Source organism: Mus musculus, chromosome 8 (genome assembly GCF_000001635.26).
Source record: "Mus musculus strain C57BL/6J chromosome 8, GRCm38.p6 C57BL/6J".
Taxonomy (NCBI): domain Eukaryota; kingdom Metazoa; phylum Chordata; class Mammalia; order Rodentia; family Muridae; genus Mus; species Mus musculus.
Window position 1 is genome coordinate 10257382 of NC_000074.6, and position 15728 is coordinate 10273109.

General features: G+C 40.7%; 1 protein-coding gene across 4 annotated transcripts in view; it reads left to right on the forward strand.

Moving 5' to 3' along the window:
• The window catches only part of Myo16 (myosin XVI), a 480832-nt gene that overhangs the window by 103471 nt on the left and 361633 nt on the right, over window positions 1-15728 (forward strand). For all 4 annotated transcript variants that reach the window (NM_001319151.1, XM_006508779.3, XM_006508780.4 and 1 more), the window contains exon 2: window positions 15153-15416. In NM_001319151.1, coding sequence (NP_001306080.1) covers window positions 15191-15416 — 226 coding nt within the window. In that variant the 5' untranslated portion in view covers window positions 15153-15190. The remainder of the gene's footprint in view (window positions 1-15152; window positions 15417-15728) is intronic.

Below are 15728 nucleotides of genomic sequence, written 5' to 3' on the forward strand. Positions count from 1 at the left end.
TTTTCTGGTCATGTCTGTTGGTTTTTAATTCCTCCTATCCTGAGATGTTTGTGTCTTTTCCAGATGTAGGAGAATTTCTGCTATAATTCATTGAATATGGTGTCTACGCTTTTATGCTACCTCTTGGTTCCTGCTTCTACATCACAGATTCATAAAGTTGGCCTTTGAGCCATGAGTCATAAATGTCACATTATGTTTTCTTTATTACTGTCTGAAAGTAACCATAGCATAATTATGTCTCTAATATCTGAGGTTTTTTCCTACTTGGTCTACTATGTTGGCAATGCTTTTGTTGAGGTTTTTCCACTTGATATATTGGCTCACTTCAAGGATTTCTATTTGTTTTATTTGTTAGAATGTCTACTTGCTAAACGTCTCTTCTGGCATTATTAAGGTCCTCTCCCAAGTCTTGAATGGCTTGTTATTTTATTAACATGCTTCCATTAGCTCATGTATACTAAGAACTGGGATTTCTGATTCTTACTGGGGAATTTAATTATTTCAATATCTTTAAATTCCTCTATTGAATAGATATGGACTCTTGGATGAGCCACTTTTGTGGTCTGTCACACTATTGTATCCTGTGCTGTGAGCATTTTCTGGAATTCATCTTTTTCTAGTTTTGCACAGTGATATTGCTAGTAATCTGCCTTATTTGGGGAGATTACTCCCTATAATGACACAGGGGGTGAACACAAATTGCTTCAATAGTAACAACCTCAAAGCAAATCAGATACAGTAACATAGCAATTAATAATAACTACTACCCAACTAGTCCCACAGGAAATAGAGCAGTAGAAACAATGTAGAAGACACTATGAAACTCAAACTGATAAACAGAAAGCTAGTTAGAAGAAAAGTAAAATGCAATAGGATCATAGAGACATGAAAAGTGAAAAGGAAATAAGATTCAATAAAAGAAAAAGAAGAATTAACAAAATAATGTAAGAAGAGAAAATACAAGGGATAAAAATTACTGATTACAAGAAGTACAAAAACAAAATTGAATAAGAGCCATAGGGAATAAAATCAAAAGATTAAAAAGAAAAGGTATAAAAATGCTAACAATATAGTTAGAGGACAAGAACTGGAGATGTTTCTTTCTGTCTTCCTACTGTTTGGATTTTCCATGTCTAGGGACAGGGTAAAAGCTGTAGGTAGAGTCCATGAATGTTTCTCTCAGCTCCCAGTGTACACGTTCCTGTGTTAAGCTGGAGGTCTAGTGTAATTGTGAGTTTTATGTCTATTAGTACCTTCTGCATGCCTCAATATCTCTACAGACTATGCAACAGGCAAGTTCCCATTCACTCCAGAAGACTGTCTGTTGACCAATATCTAAGGTATGGGATGTCCTCTAAGAGTATTGGAGAGCTGGAGAAGCCAAAAGAATTCTGCACTGGAGGAGGAGAACCAAGAACACCAGAGAAGCTTGGGCTCCCACTTTTTGTAACATCTCAGTCAGGAAAGGTTGGAAAACACCCAGCTGAGGGAAGGCTTTATGTTACAATGGGAATTTCTAAACTATTCCAACAAAAAGAATTGAAATTGCACAAAGGAGATGGCTAGGCATGGAAAGGTACTTGCTATATAAGTCTGTCAACCTGAGTTCCATCTTTGGAACCCATAGTGAAAAGGGAGGGCAGACTCCCCAAAACTGTTCTCTTACTTCTGTAGGAGTGCAGTGGCACACACACACACACACACACACACACTCCATAAAACAATAATAATGATGATACCAATAACACTAATATGAAGAAGAATGTGAAGACAAGGAAGAGGAGGAAGAGAAAGAGGAGGAGTAATGAGGAGGAGGAGGAGGAGGAGGAAGAGCAACCCCAAAGATCTGTGTAGGGAGACTATGCTTGAAAAACAATCAGAAGGGAACAGCAGCAGAGACAAGAAGCCTCCTGAGTGGATTCTGTGATAGCTAACATACCTGAGAAGGAAGAAAAGGAGAGGCAATACCACTGGCACTGCAAGAATGATGGGGCTCAGTGGTCCTCAACATCATTTCTCACTCACTGCTGTAACTGAATGAAGGCCAGAGGAGAACCCATGACCTCAAGTTTCTAGCGCCACAATTATGGGACAACAGCCATTGGTGGATACTGAAGTTTCAACTAGAGTCTCTCATTGCTTCTGAAGGAATCAAGGCTTTGTGTATCCGTGAGTTACACTTAAACAATTCCCCAGTCAAGGCAGCTTAAAATGTCTTGTGTATTCAGGATGCTATCCAGAGGTTATGTTGGAAAGGTCAAGTGATCTTTGCCATCTCCGGAGATGGTTATGGCTAAGAAATCTAACTAGGATTCTCTATCCTTTATTTGAAGATAATAAAATGCATAGGAAACATTGTGATAAAGTTGCAGGATCACTGGTGCAGATAAGCTGCCGTCCTGTTTATCTAGTTCATTTTTAAAGGTCTTTTGCTGAGAGTAGGGTTTTGAGAAGAATAATTAAAGGGAAGAATCTTAAGGGTCCTCTAAATAAGGGAGATTAAGAGACTTGAATTATTTATTATCTAGAAATGAGGAATGACAGGAGAGGTAGATACAAATTAATGAGTGGTTTGTAAAATCAATTGGCTATTCTTCTTCATTGCAGTGAGAAAGGCAGAAGAGGAAGCTATGGATTGAAAGGGCTAGCAACAAATGCAAAATTAATGACAGACATGCCTTGTGGTGCCTCATTCATGGATGCAAAAATGTTTCTATGCCTTTTTATTGAAGGACGTGAAGCTGTTTCAAGACAGAATTTTCTCTCAAACTTCCAGTTCACTATTCTTTCCTCCCACCACCACCACCACCTATTAAGCTGAGTTTTAGAGAGCTCTACTGAAGCCAGCTCCACAGAGGACCTGGGAAGTGAATGTAGGTAGAGCTGCACATCGTCTCACTTACTTTACTCTTGGAGCATTCAGAACAGGTTGTAACAGTGGATAGTCACCTCACCAGCTACCCATAAAGCACCTCGTGGGTAATTGTCCCTGAGAAACTGGTGTAATAAGCTATGCTTAGCAGAACATAGCCTGGCATCCCGTGCTGGTAGAAATTCAGAATACAGATGCAACTGGTGTATCTGGTGGAGACAGCAGGCTCTCCCAAATTATTTTTGGTAACTTGTACTGTCCCTTACAGAGACTCCAGGACCAAGCCCAGGACAGTTTCCAGTTCCTTTTTATTCTTGTGTCTCACTTACCTTGTCTCAATCTGCATACATTTCAGGGACATTTTTTTTTTTTTTTAGTTGATAAGCAACAGGATGGCAAAGTGGAGACTTGACTAAATGCTGAACTTTGCTTGCTGTGGCCTCTTAAAACATATTTGAATGAATGAATAAGTTAGTGTATGAATGAGTACATGTATGGATGATTTATGATCATCCACCAGACAAGTTCTGTTGCTACAACTGTGGATGCAAATCAGGATGGTCCATGCCTTTGCAGAGTCTGTGGCCAATGGGGCTGGGAGAAGAAGAATATTGACTGATGCATTCTTTTAAGAGTTGAGAGATGGCTCTGTATGAAAAGTGCTTGTAAATCCAGATGGACTGGGATGTACCTGTAATCTTAGTGCTCCTACAGGAGATGAGAAGTAGCAAGGAGACCCCCCCCCCCTACAAGTTCATAGGTGGCTAGCCAGTCATGCTTAGTGGTGACAATAACAGAGGTAAACAATAACAGAGCCTGCCTTAAAGATGGATGGCAGACAGGCTGATTGATATATATATATATATATATATATATATATATATATATATATATATATATATATGCAACGTCGACCAGTTGTCCCTTTCATTAAAACCAAATCTATTAAGTAGCATGTTGATATTTTAACTTTTATAGTTCCTTCCTTTGAGAAAAAGGAGAACAGGTTAGGACTGGTACCCAAAGTTATCCTCTGACATCCATATGGCCTCCTTGACAGATGCATGCCCATACTCACCCTCACATACAAACATACATACATACGTACATACATACATTTACACATACATACATACATACATACATACATTCACACACACACACACACACATGACATACATATAAGATGAAAAAGGAAAAATATAGCATCACCTTATTCATCACCACATAGTTACAGACAACCACCATTGCCTCACATCAGGTTTTCAGACACTTTCAGAAGACTGTTAAATACAAGGATTCAGTTCAGTGAACCCGAAAGGTCTAAGAGGGTCAGGCTAATACTCTTCTCTAGATGCTGACTCCCTAGTTCCCAGGGTCCACTGGCTTCTGTTTCTCTCCAGTTGTCATCTGCATATGAGTTCCAGACCTGTGACCACACCTTTGGAAACAGGCAATTTGACTGCCTATGCATTAGGTTACATCCTTGAGCCCAGAAGGTGTTCAGACAATGCTTGGTTTAATTGTGGTTGATTGATTAGGAGTATTTCGTATTCTGTTCTAAGTATAATACATATTGATCAGGAAACAGGAAGCTATCTGAAACCTGAGAGTTTCATTTAAAGCTGACCTATATGTAATGAATATGCCATGCATTATTTAAATATTTAGTACTCCTGTGAGATGTATGTCCATAGCAAAGAGAGAACAGAACAGCTGGTGAGATGGCTCAGTGGATGAAGGATGCCAAGATTAAACATGAGTTTGATCCCTAGAACTGACATGGTAGAAGGAGAGATACAACAACCATAGGTTGTACTCTGACCATCACACAAAAGATAAGTAAAAGAAATATAATTTTTAAAAGAGAGAGAGGGAGTTGGAGAGATGGGTCAGCCCTGTTGGCCACAGACTCTGTAAAGTCATGGAATACCCTTATTTTCATTCATAGTTGTAGCAAGACAGCATGTCTGAAGGCTGACCACAAATCATCCATGCGTTTACTCACTCATACAGTAACTTATTCGCTCATTCAAATATATTTTAAGAGGCAGCCATAAGCAAAGTTCAGCACTTAAGTCTTTACTGGATACTTCCCCAGAGGATCTAGGTTTGAGTCTCAGTACCCACCTGACAACTTACAACTGTCTGTAACTCCAGTTCCAGGGGATCTGATTTCTTCTTCTGGCTTCTGTGGGCATTGAACACATACTATACATATACATACATACATACATACATACATACATACATACATACAGGCAGAACAAATAAAAAATATTTTTCTTAAAAGTTTGGACATGACCAGATGTCATTGAAAGGTGTGCCCCAGGATAATACTGACTTGTCTTCTACATTAGTCACTTGCTGGCCATTGACAGAAAGTTATTTGTAGTGACTTAAATACAGAATGGAATTACTGGTTCTCCTTCACTATAAAACATCCCTGATACCTAGAGAGTCTAAAGCTGGATTTATTTTGCCTTTAGTTACTGCAGATGTTGGTATCTGAGAATGTAACTAAAACAACTATTTTTCTTTCTCCATCTGCCTCTCCCTATATCTCAGAAGTTGTGGGCTTCGATATCAAATGCCTGTGTCCAAGTGGGGTGATCTTAAGGCAAGGTATGCCTATAAAATAAGTCTTCCAAGTATCATTTTTATGAACTATACCTCAAAGAAGGATTCTGAACTTTCCAAGCTAGGACCACACCCAAAAGGATCTGTCATTGACTCTTTTCAGTGGTGAGCCATTATGATGGACTCAGTCACCATCAGTTTTCAGTCCTGATGGGCAGTTGCACTGGCAAACTTCTTGCTAATCCCACTAAAACCAGAGTGGTGAAGGTAAGTTGTCAGGAAAGACAGTAGGCCATTCTAGGTAAGAGGCAAATGGTTTGCTCCATGTTGGTAATAGGAGACAGTTGTAAGATATTGTCGAGTGTGCCTGTGAGAGTGGGCCAAGTTCACAGTGACCTGGTAGGCAGGATTGGCTATAGATGGTAATTTGTAAATCTTGACCAACTTTTCTTCCACACTATTTTTCTGTATTAATGTTCAAGTAAATTGGTGTTTTATACAAGCCTACCTGGTAGGGTGTAATGCTGGGAGACTAGGCAAACTGTATTATGCAGTGAGCAAGTTCCATGATAACCAGTGCCCTCTTGTTGGGCACACAGATGATGGTCTGCACTCTCTGTCCTTTGTTCTGCCATTGGTTTGTGAGTTGAACTTGAAGACTTTCTTTCATCTGAAAATTCTTACAAATCATTGTGAATAGCAATGGGAATCATTTCAACTTCAAAGTCTCTCTCCACCCTGAAGAGTACAAATTATAATCCTATTTTATCCTAATATGTTAATCCTAGAAGAGGGCTGAATAAACATCGTGAACTAAAATTAAATGTGATTTTTTTTCAATGTCTTTCTAGTTCCTTTAAGGGAACCAAACATTTTATATTAAAGTAGTATCTTAAATGTTTTATTTTAAGATTCAGAAATGTGTCTAAATATACATTTTTCACTTATAACTGTGAAACTGGAATGCAGTTTTCAGTTATAATGAAGAGCCTTGACAAGGAATGACTAGAAACCCATACTCTTTGGTGCAGTATGTGAAGCACACCTTATTCACCTTGGGACATTGCTTCAGGGCTTGGACCAAACTTCTTGCTCTGGAAGGTAATGGGTGCTGAAGCTGAGACTCCTGTGCTAGGACTACCTGGATGCTGAGCAGTTTGTTTAGTAAATACCTTGTCTGGTAGGAGTAGGATCTGGGTCCGTTCCAACTGAAGTTGGGGATGCTGATGAAGGATACATTACCCTCATGTGGATGCAGAGCTCAGAGTAGTTTAGTTTAGGACTCAATTGAGTATGTCAGAGACAGAAGTCTACATTTTTCTTCATTGAATATGAACCCAAAGAAGCCCCCAGTAGCTACAACAGGAGGAAGTCAGGAGTCCATGTTTGTTAGTTGCCATCTCAATGACAAAGCCCCACTTTTTTTCTGAAATGAACAGTGACAGTTCCTATTTTTCCAATCTTGAGAGGCAGCTATGTACTCCTGGAATTTAGAATGTCAAGAGCCTCAGGACAAAAACAGGTCTGAGAGCCACATCATGACTTGTCCTGAGCAGTTATCAGTAGGAGGCTCTGATTTTATGGGGCTAGCCTTCTCCAGAAGTGGTAGTTCTGAGAGAAAGTTGGAGAAGAGAGAGCCTCTGCTGGCTCTTCACGTTCACTTTGCCTTCAGCTCCATCTTGTGTGGTCTGGAAGACTCACAGAGAGGAAATCCACTTGACATTCCTAACAAGCACACATTTGAGGGTGGGTCTCAAATGATATGGGGCTACAGATCCGTGGGATGGGTAGGGCTGGGTGGATTCTGACAGGCCAGCTTTCCCTGTGTGAGGCAAGCCTCTGTGAGGAGCTTCAGCACAGGAAGTCACTACAGGCCACCCACGGCGCAGGACAAACCAAGCAGGCTTGGTTCACTTGTAAGAGGAACCGGAATGGGCATCTGGGGACAAGATTCAGGTTTTTGCTACCCCGAAACAAGGTCTGGAGAGTAAAACTGTTTCAATCTGTTACATCAGGCTGTATGCCATGACCAGGTAACCTATCATTAAAGAAATATCAATAGAAAGCCAGGTGCCGAAATATAGATCCAATAGTGAATCTATGTGTGTTTATTTCTTTTCTGTTTTTTTTTTTTCAGTAAAGAGGAAACCTTTATCAGATTTCCTCACTAGAATAGGTGGAACCAATTGGACAGGAGCCCAAGAAATGTCCTCTAGGCACATAAATTTAAAAATTGAAAGAAATCTGAAAACCAGTGAGTTGCAAAATGTCCTTGCTTTTCTTAAGTTTAATTGAAACTCTTAGGTATTGTTTAAATGTTTCATGACTCCCAACTTCCAGAAAAGATGCTGTGAACCTCAATCTTCAGACCTCTTCAGACTTTGAGGTGTACATCTTGTTAAAATGTGGTTGCTTTCTATGTTTTGTTCTGTAAGGAAGGAAATATCCCTTCATTGCAAAGATGCTAAGCTCTCAGTCTCTGGAGAAGTTCCTGCTCTATTGTAGACTTACAGCTGCGGGAGGATGTAGAAGCAATTATGCCCTTCACTTTGAAAATCCTCATTGTGTTTCTTTTTTGTTTTATTGCCATTTTCTATGCAGACAAAAACCCTCTGGATCTTGTAACAATGAATGCTAAGAATAAGCATCCAAGGGAGGAGTTGCTGAGTGCACAGATATCAAAGCATGTGAGTGTGTGAGCGTGTACTGGTGTGTGCATGTGCAAGTCTCATGTGCTAAGAATGAGCATCCGAGGGAGGAGTTGCTGAGTGCACAGATATCAAAGCATGTGAGTGTGTGAGCGTGTACTGGTGTGTGCATGTGCAAGTCTCATGTGCTAAGAATGAGCATCCGAGGGAGGAGTTGCTGAGTGCACAGATATCAAAGCATGTGAGTGTGTGAGCGTGTACTGGTGTGTGCATGTGCAAGTCTTGTGTGCTTGGCACCTGTGAGTAAGCTTGCTCATTCTTGCCCTGACAGCCATCTTCTTGGCTTTCAGAATTTACAAAAAAAAAACCTTTTTCTATGAAGTATGGTAAACACTAAGATTGTTATTACATTCTCATGAAATAAGCCATGGATTTACTTTAAAGTTCCTGTGTTACATCTCCTTATGTTTTGCATCTTTTCAACATTTTAAAACGTTGAAACATAACAGAACTTATCCTCCTGACCCCCGTGTGCATGGTTCAGGGGTGTTCTGTACACTTCCACTGTTTAGACTGGATTTTCATGGTATTTCCCCTCACAAATGGCAGTTATGTTCAACACAAGCTCACCTCTGCTCTCCGGAGCTTGACCGATCTGCTAAAGGAACATCCTCCTGTTCTGTTCATTTCCTGGGTGACTTATCTTAGAGCACACGATGCTCTCCAAGGTCAGCTATGCTGCGTACCATGGAGGAATTTCCTTCTAGGCTGGCTAAGATGCCATTGCATGTGTGTCTTCATTTAGTTTATCATCTGTGGACATCCAGGCTTGGATGTGCAACATCCTCAAGATCTTCCGTGTTTGCGATACTTAGACACAGAGCTTTTAGTTTAGGATGCCCCACTTTTGATCTTTTTGAACATCTTCCACAATGTTCCATGTAGCATTTGTGTTGTGCCAAGAGTGTGTTACCCGCTCCACATCCACACCAACGCCTCCTGTCCTCTGTGCCCTGGGCAACAGCCATCGTAGCAGAGATTCAGTCCTATTTGGTTATTTCTGTCTTGCAGTCATGGTGTGTGTGTGTGTGTGTGTGTGTGTGTGTGTGTGTGTGTGTGTGTGTGTGTCTGTGTGTGTGTGTGTCTGTGTGTGTGTGTGTCTGTGTGTGTGTGTGTGTCTGTGCGCGTGTGTGTGTGTGTCTGTGTGTGTGTGTGTCTGTGTGTGTGTGTCTGTGTGTGTGTGTCTGTGTGTGTCTGTGTGTGTGTGTGTCTGTGTGTGTGTGTGTGTCTGTGTGTGTGTGTGTGTCTGTGTGTGTGTGTGTGTGTGTCTGTGTGTGTGTGTGTGTGTCTGTGTGTGTGTGTGTCTGTGTGTGTCTGTCTGGGGTGTTCTATATGCTGTGGATCATATATGACATTTCTGAACAGACACACTTGTCCAGTTGTTTGCTCATTTTAATCAGGTCATTTGGGTTTGGCCTGCAATGGTTCCTCATGTATTCTGTGTCACCTCCTGGTTGGTTATGGTTTGAGACACTTTCTCTTACTGTGCAGATTGTCTTTTTATTTAGTTCATTGTGTCTTCAGATGCTCAGTGGTTTACAGACTGTACACTCTCATTATCCATTTCCGCTGGTCTTATCGGTGCTGTGGATATTACATCTAATGTTAGGAAGTCTTCGTTTCCTTCAATTAGGCTTAGATTTTATATTCAGACCTGTGATCCATATTTAAGTCAGGTCATATGTGACCCAAATAAAGATCCACATTAATTCTTTACCATGTGTGTCATTATTTCTTTGCTTTACTTATTTTCTCTTCTAAAATAGCATTTTAAGACCTATAACATTAGTATGTATAGTCTGCATAAAATTTGCATCTTTACAAATATGTTTAATATATGCATATATACACATACAAATATATGCATATACATATGTATGTGTGTGTGTGTGTGTGTGTGTGTGTGTGTGTGTGTGTATAACAGTCTATATGTTATATGCATTGATCCTAGTACTAATGTTACTTAGGAAGAATTACAGAAGTCCAAAGCCAGCCTGAACTACAAAGTTTCAGATCAGCTTTGGCTATAGAAAGAGATAAAAAACTATCAATCTCTTAATTTAAATTATTAACACTAATAGATAATTATAAAGGGTATTATGATGTGTGTGTGCATGTGTGTGCGTGTGTATGTATATGTGTGGGTATCTATCTTGTAATATGTTTTATATGTATTGATTATGTCCCTTGCAAGCAAAATCTGAGAGGAACACTCAGAAATACTATAGATATCATAGAACTGTCTATCCAAGAAGACACATAAAGGAATGAGGGCAGATGAGAAATGAACAGGAAAGAGAAAACTATATGAACCTGGAAAAGGTCAGAGCCATCCCATATTCCCCTGCTCTAAAGCAAATTGGCCATTTCTCACTGAGCCAGGCAGATAGTCTGTGTGCCTCTCAGTGACTGTGGCTAAAAATGCACAGGAGGTATTTCACTCTCTAGACCCTGCAGGTCATAGGATACAGGTGTGGGCCCAGTCAACAGTGTGATCTGTGTGGGACCACATCAGCTTCTGTCCTGGGCTGGAGCCTCCTCCTCGACACACAGATACAAGCTAGTGTCCTGACATGCAATCCACCCCCATAATTTTACATGAATACATTTTCTTGCTTACAAATTATAAAGCATATTTTCTTTCATTTCATGTGGAAAATTGCAGTATTTTTATTTCATTTCCAAGATAGTCTTTTGGTTTGGGAAATTGAGTAGAAATTCTTATATTCCCAATTGTGCCAAGAATACGTTGACCCTATTGTCAGTTTTTTCTTTCTCAGCTACGTCAAGCCCATTAATGAGAAAAATTGCTCTAACATCTAGTTCAAATCTCAGAGAAGCCATCAGTCGCAGGAGACACATAACCCATTCTCCTGTGCTGCCCTTGACATCAGGGTGTGGCTCAGCCCAAAGCGCTCAAAGGCAGTGGGAGACACAGCCTACCTTTGCTTAGAGTACAGCAAGGCTTTGACATGTGAAACCATCCAGAAGGTCTTGATGAACCACAGATGTCACCTAAAATATTAATATGTATCACAGCAAAGCAATAGAACCACCAATTGATTTACCAAATGGCTGGAGTGGTCAATGGATGGTCATAAAATTGTTTTTTCTATGATGTTTTCTTTTATGTCACAGTGGTACGTGTAGTTGACTATATTGGGAAATCTACCCTATGATTAAAAAAAAAAAAAAAACAACAAGCAGTACAAATCAAAGATCCCATTTCTACCTCACCAGCACACCAATGTTTAGACAGGAGTGGTGAAGGTTTTCATTCAGAAATATTAGTCTTCACATGGCATAGGCTAGCCCTGTGGAAAATAACTAAAGCTCGATATCACCTTAGGTGATAACTGTTGAACATTGAGAGTTCCCAAACCACTGATGGCCAGCCACCATGGACTTCAGTCAGGGTAAGCACTCATTGGTGTGAGGTTCCCTTTGAGGCAATAACAAAGGCCTGTAGTGTGGCCATTGGTGACAAGTGGCCTCCATGGGCACCGTTCTTAGTAGTGTCAGTCTGAAAGAAGCAACAGCAACAACAGCATCAAAAGTGAGAGAAGCCGATTTTCTGCAGATCTGATCATTCTCTGCCACAATCAAAAGAACACATGCTCTGTCTTTCTGCAGGCGTCCTTGTATGTGCATTCATCTTTATATTGTCGGCTGTATCAGTCCATTTGGGGTTCCGCACAGGATAGCGAGCCAACAAAGAAGAGACTGGCCCCTCTTAGTCCTGGCCCTGTCACTGGCCAAATGAGCCTAGATGACTGTGTCACGATGCAGTCAGAAATCCCTGTCTGCACTCAGGATGCGCATATACAGAGTCGTGCAATGATGGGGTAGCCCATCTCATTTTTGCCCTGCCCCATCTTTAGCATCCCCTTAGGCCATACTTAGGACCATGTTTAGAATCCTGCTTATAGAGTTTTCAGATATTCAGTGACTGCATAAGCCTTGTGTTTCTTTTAACTGTTTGTGTTAGCTGGCAGACTGGCAGACTCTGACACGGGTTACTGTTGGTTCACCTGTAATTACAAAACATCACAGCACATCAAACACTTTTAGACTATAATCAACCTACAGACTAATAAAAAGTCAAAACATAGGGCACTATTTGACAATAAAATATGTTAAATCCTAAATTAGAACAAGATATGCTGAGACATAGGCATAGAAATGTCACAGGGGGTTCCATTACCCTGTATGATAACCTAAAAATGAATAAGAAGAGAAGTGTGCTAGAAATTAGTCCACGTGAATCTGGAACTTAGCAACCGTGGCTGTAAGGACATAGAGAAACTTGACAGTCGCTGCTGCTGAACCCTTTAGAAGCCAGTAAAGTGTTACTCCACCTGTCACGGTCATCATTGCAGAGTCCTTGGAAGTTAATTGACACTTTCACCAAGAGACCCTTCTGCAGAGCTAAGAACTGGAAGACCACTCTGTTTATTAGATTATCCCCTCTGTCAACACCATGCTCGTCAATCCATGGCCCTATGGGATCCTGCTGGCTTCTGTAGATTTTCCTGTGGCCCGACAGTCTCCTATCTATCTAATGACCAAGTCAGGACCCTCATAGAAGTCAAAATGTCAAGAGATCAAAATCAGGAAGTCAAACTTGGTCCAGTTTTCTGAATGATCTGTTGAAACATTTCCTGGCTAATGAGGACTCCCAGACCCTCTGCAGCTTCAGTCAGGGCTCACACTAACCCACCTTCCACGCCGCAGTTTATCATGCTGCAAAAGCTGCCATTGCCTCTTCCTGTTGAGGTTATTGGAGGAGGCGGCTAGTTGATACTTCTATCACTTAGACAAGCTGCTTCCCCTTGCTGGAGGTAGACAACTGCATATGGCACACTGCGTTTTCTTATTTGTCTGTGAGTCTATAGGAAGCTCTTTTGACTATAGTAGGCAAACATGCCTCAGATCCTAGAAAAGCCATAGCTTCTCTCAGCTCTGTGTCTTTTACTTAAAAGCAGGGATGGGTGTCTTGGCACACTGTGTATGTGCAAGAACAAGGTCTGTAGAGCAACCATGAAAGTGGAGTGTCACACACGGCCGCTCCACAGCTTGATCTTTAACACACCATGGAAGAGTCTTTTGATGGCTTAGAGGCTCTGCATAAGTTTCCTTCACATTAAGCAGAAAATTAGCCACATGTTTGTATATGTGTAGAGAGTTATTAAATTGTTTTGGACTTTGGACATGCATACATTAAGGAAAAAAGCATATATTTGGGTGTGGTCACACAGGCCAGTAACTTCATTCAATATTCTAGAAGCTAAGGCAGGAGGGTCATTAGATTTGAGGCCATTTTGGGATATATGACACAGTTCCTGGCTAGTCTAGACTAAATCTTGTCTTAAAGCATTAGGCTTAAAAATAAACAAAAACAAAAAACAAAACAAAACAAACAAAGCTGTTTCAGTTCAGAGAGATGGCTCAGGAGTTGCCAAGCCTGATAACCCAGGTTGGATCCCAGAACCAACATGGTGAAAGAAGGGAGAGAATCAACTCCAGCAAACTGCTGTCTGGCCGCCACATGCTCACCATGGCACAAACACATCCACTCCTATTTAAAGTCAATGAATGCAAACAATCAGGATGGATTTTATTTATTTAAGAACAACTAGACACTTAACTGAATATACAAGCTAGATTTGATAGTTCATAATGACAGCTTTCTCTCAATCATAAATTTTAGCCGTGAGGTAAATGTGTTTGTGCACTTTTGTCCCCTGGTGCTTTGGGTCACTTCATAGGACACAGTGGAAAAGTAAAAGCGGATGTTCTAAATACCAGAATGAAGAATTCAATATGGTGACTACCATATCAATAACACACTGATGATGAGAGCCACAGTGTTATGCATAATTTTGAGATGATAAAAAAATTTCCATGCTAACTCTGTATTACACTTAACCATACTTAGGTCTCTTAGAAACAAGTGCCCCCTGAACATGGGAAAAAGGTCAGCGGGAAGTTAGTGGGAACGATGATTAAAACCATGGGAAACTGACTGCATATGCTACAAGTTCCATTTCATTATGTTAGCTGAAATGCCATGCAATGGAAGACTAGGTTTATTAGGATGCTTGGAAAGAGTTGCAGGGATGTGAACGGTTGCCAAGGAAAGGAAGAGCAGAGATAGGAACTGTATCTAAGATTTTACCCCAAAATTCAACCGTTTATTTGGTAGTATTCAGTCATAATTGAGTGTAATGGTTAAACTCAATTTGAGGCCGTTTTTGTAGATTTGTGATATGGTGAAAGGATGGGCTGAGTTCATAATTGTGTTGAGGAAAGTTTCATATTCTATTATTGGTTTTATTGCTATGAAGTTGTGGGCGTTGCTTCACTGTTTTCCCTGTTCCGTAAAGTGGGTCATGCTGCATTTGCGCAAGCACAGGGGAGATGGGGTAGGTAGGTTATCCCTGCTCTGCAGTGGGTATTTGCAGATTCAGAAATGCAGAAGGTATTGTAGAATCAGGAATGCAGTGAGAATTATAGATTCAGGAATGCTGTGGACATTGACGATCTGGGGATGCTGCAAGCATTATAGAATCAGGAGAGCGGTGGACACAGCAAAATTAGGAATGCAGTGAATATTTTAGAATTAGAGATGCATTAAGCATTGTAGATTCAGAATACAGTATACAACCAAAAATACATGAAGAATTACAGAATCAGGAATGCAGTGGGCAATGCAGATTCGGGGATTCAGTAGACACTATAGAATTAAGAATACAGTAAGATTTATAGAATCAGGAATGTAGTAGTCATAGGATCAGGAATACAGTAGACACTGCAGGATCAGGAACGCAGTGGGCACTGCAGAGTCAGGAACACAGTGAGCTTTGTAGTTTCAAGCATTGTAATGAACAATATAGACTCTCATGGCCATGGACATTATTGTGTTGGTATGTATATAACGCTGATATGAAGTGAGAATGTATCTAGTGACTTTCCTCTCTTCCTTATTTCAGGTTGCTACCAGCTATGTAATGTTTTTCGATCTCATGAGATGGAAATTGACCAGTGCTTGCTGGAGTCCCTCCCCCTGGGCCAGCGGCAGCGTCTGGTGAAGCGCATGCGCTGTGAGCAAATCAAAGCTTACTATGAGCGAGAGAAAGTGTTCCAGAAGCAGGAAGGGCCCCTGAAGAGAAGCAAGCCTGGGAAGAGGCAGAAGGTTCGCTTCGGCCTGGCTGACATGATTCAGGATGCTGTCATCCACCATCATGACAAAGAGGGTATGCCTTCTCCAAAGAGATCTCGCGATCTGTTTTCTGTTTGTTCTTTCCCAGGGAGATGAGAATGCCTTTAAAAAGGATGTTTCCTCCAAAGTATGGTATGGAACGTCATCAATCCCTTAAGTGATATGTGAAAAAGTAAATTTTGAGGGAAATGTTTGTATACAGCTTGAAAAAAAACTTACCTATCTAAAGACAAGAGACTTCTTTTAAAATTTAACTTTCATTCTTAACAGGAAACATTCTTAGATCAGTGGTTCTCAACCTGTGGATCTCAACCCCTTTGTGGGTCAGAGGACCTTTTCACAGGGG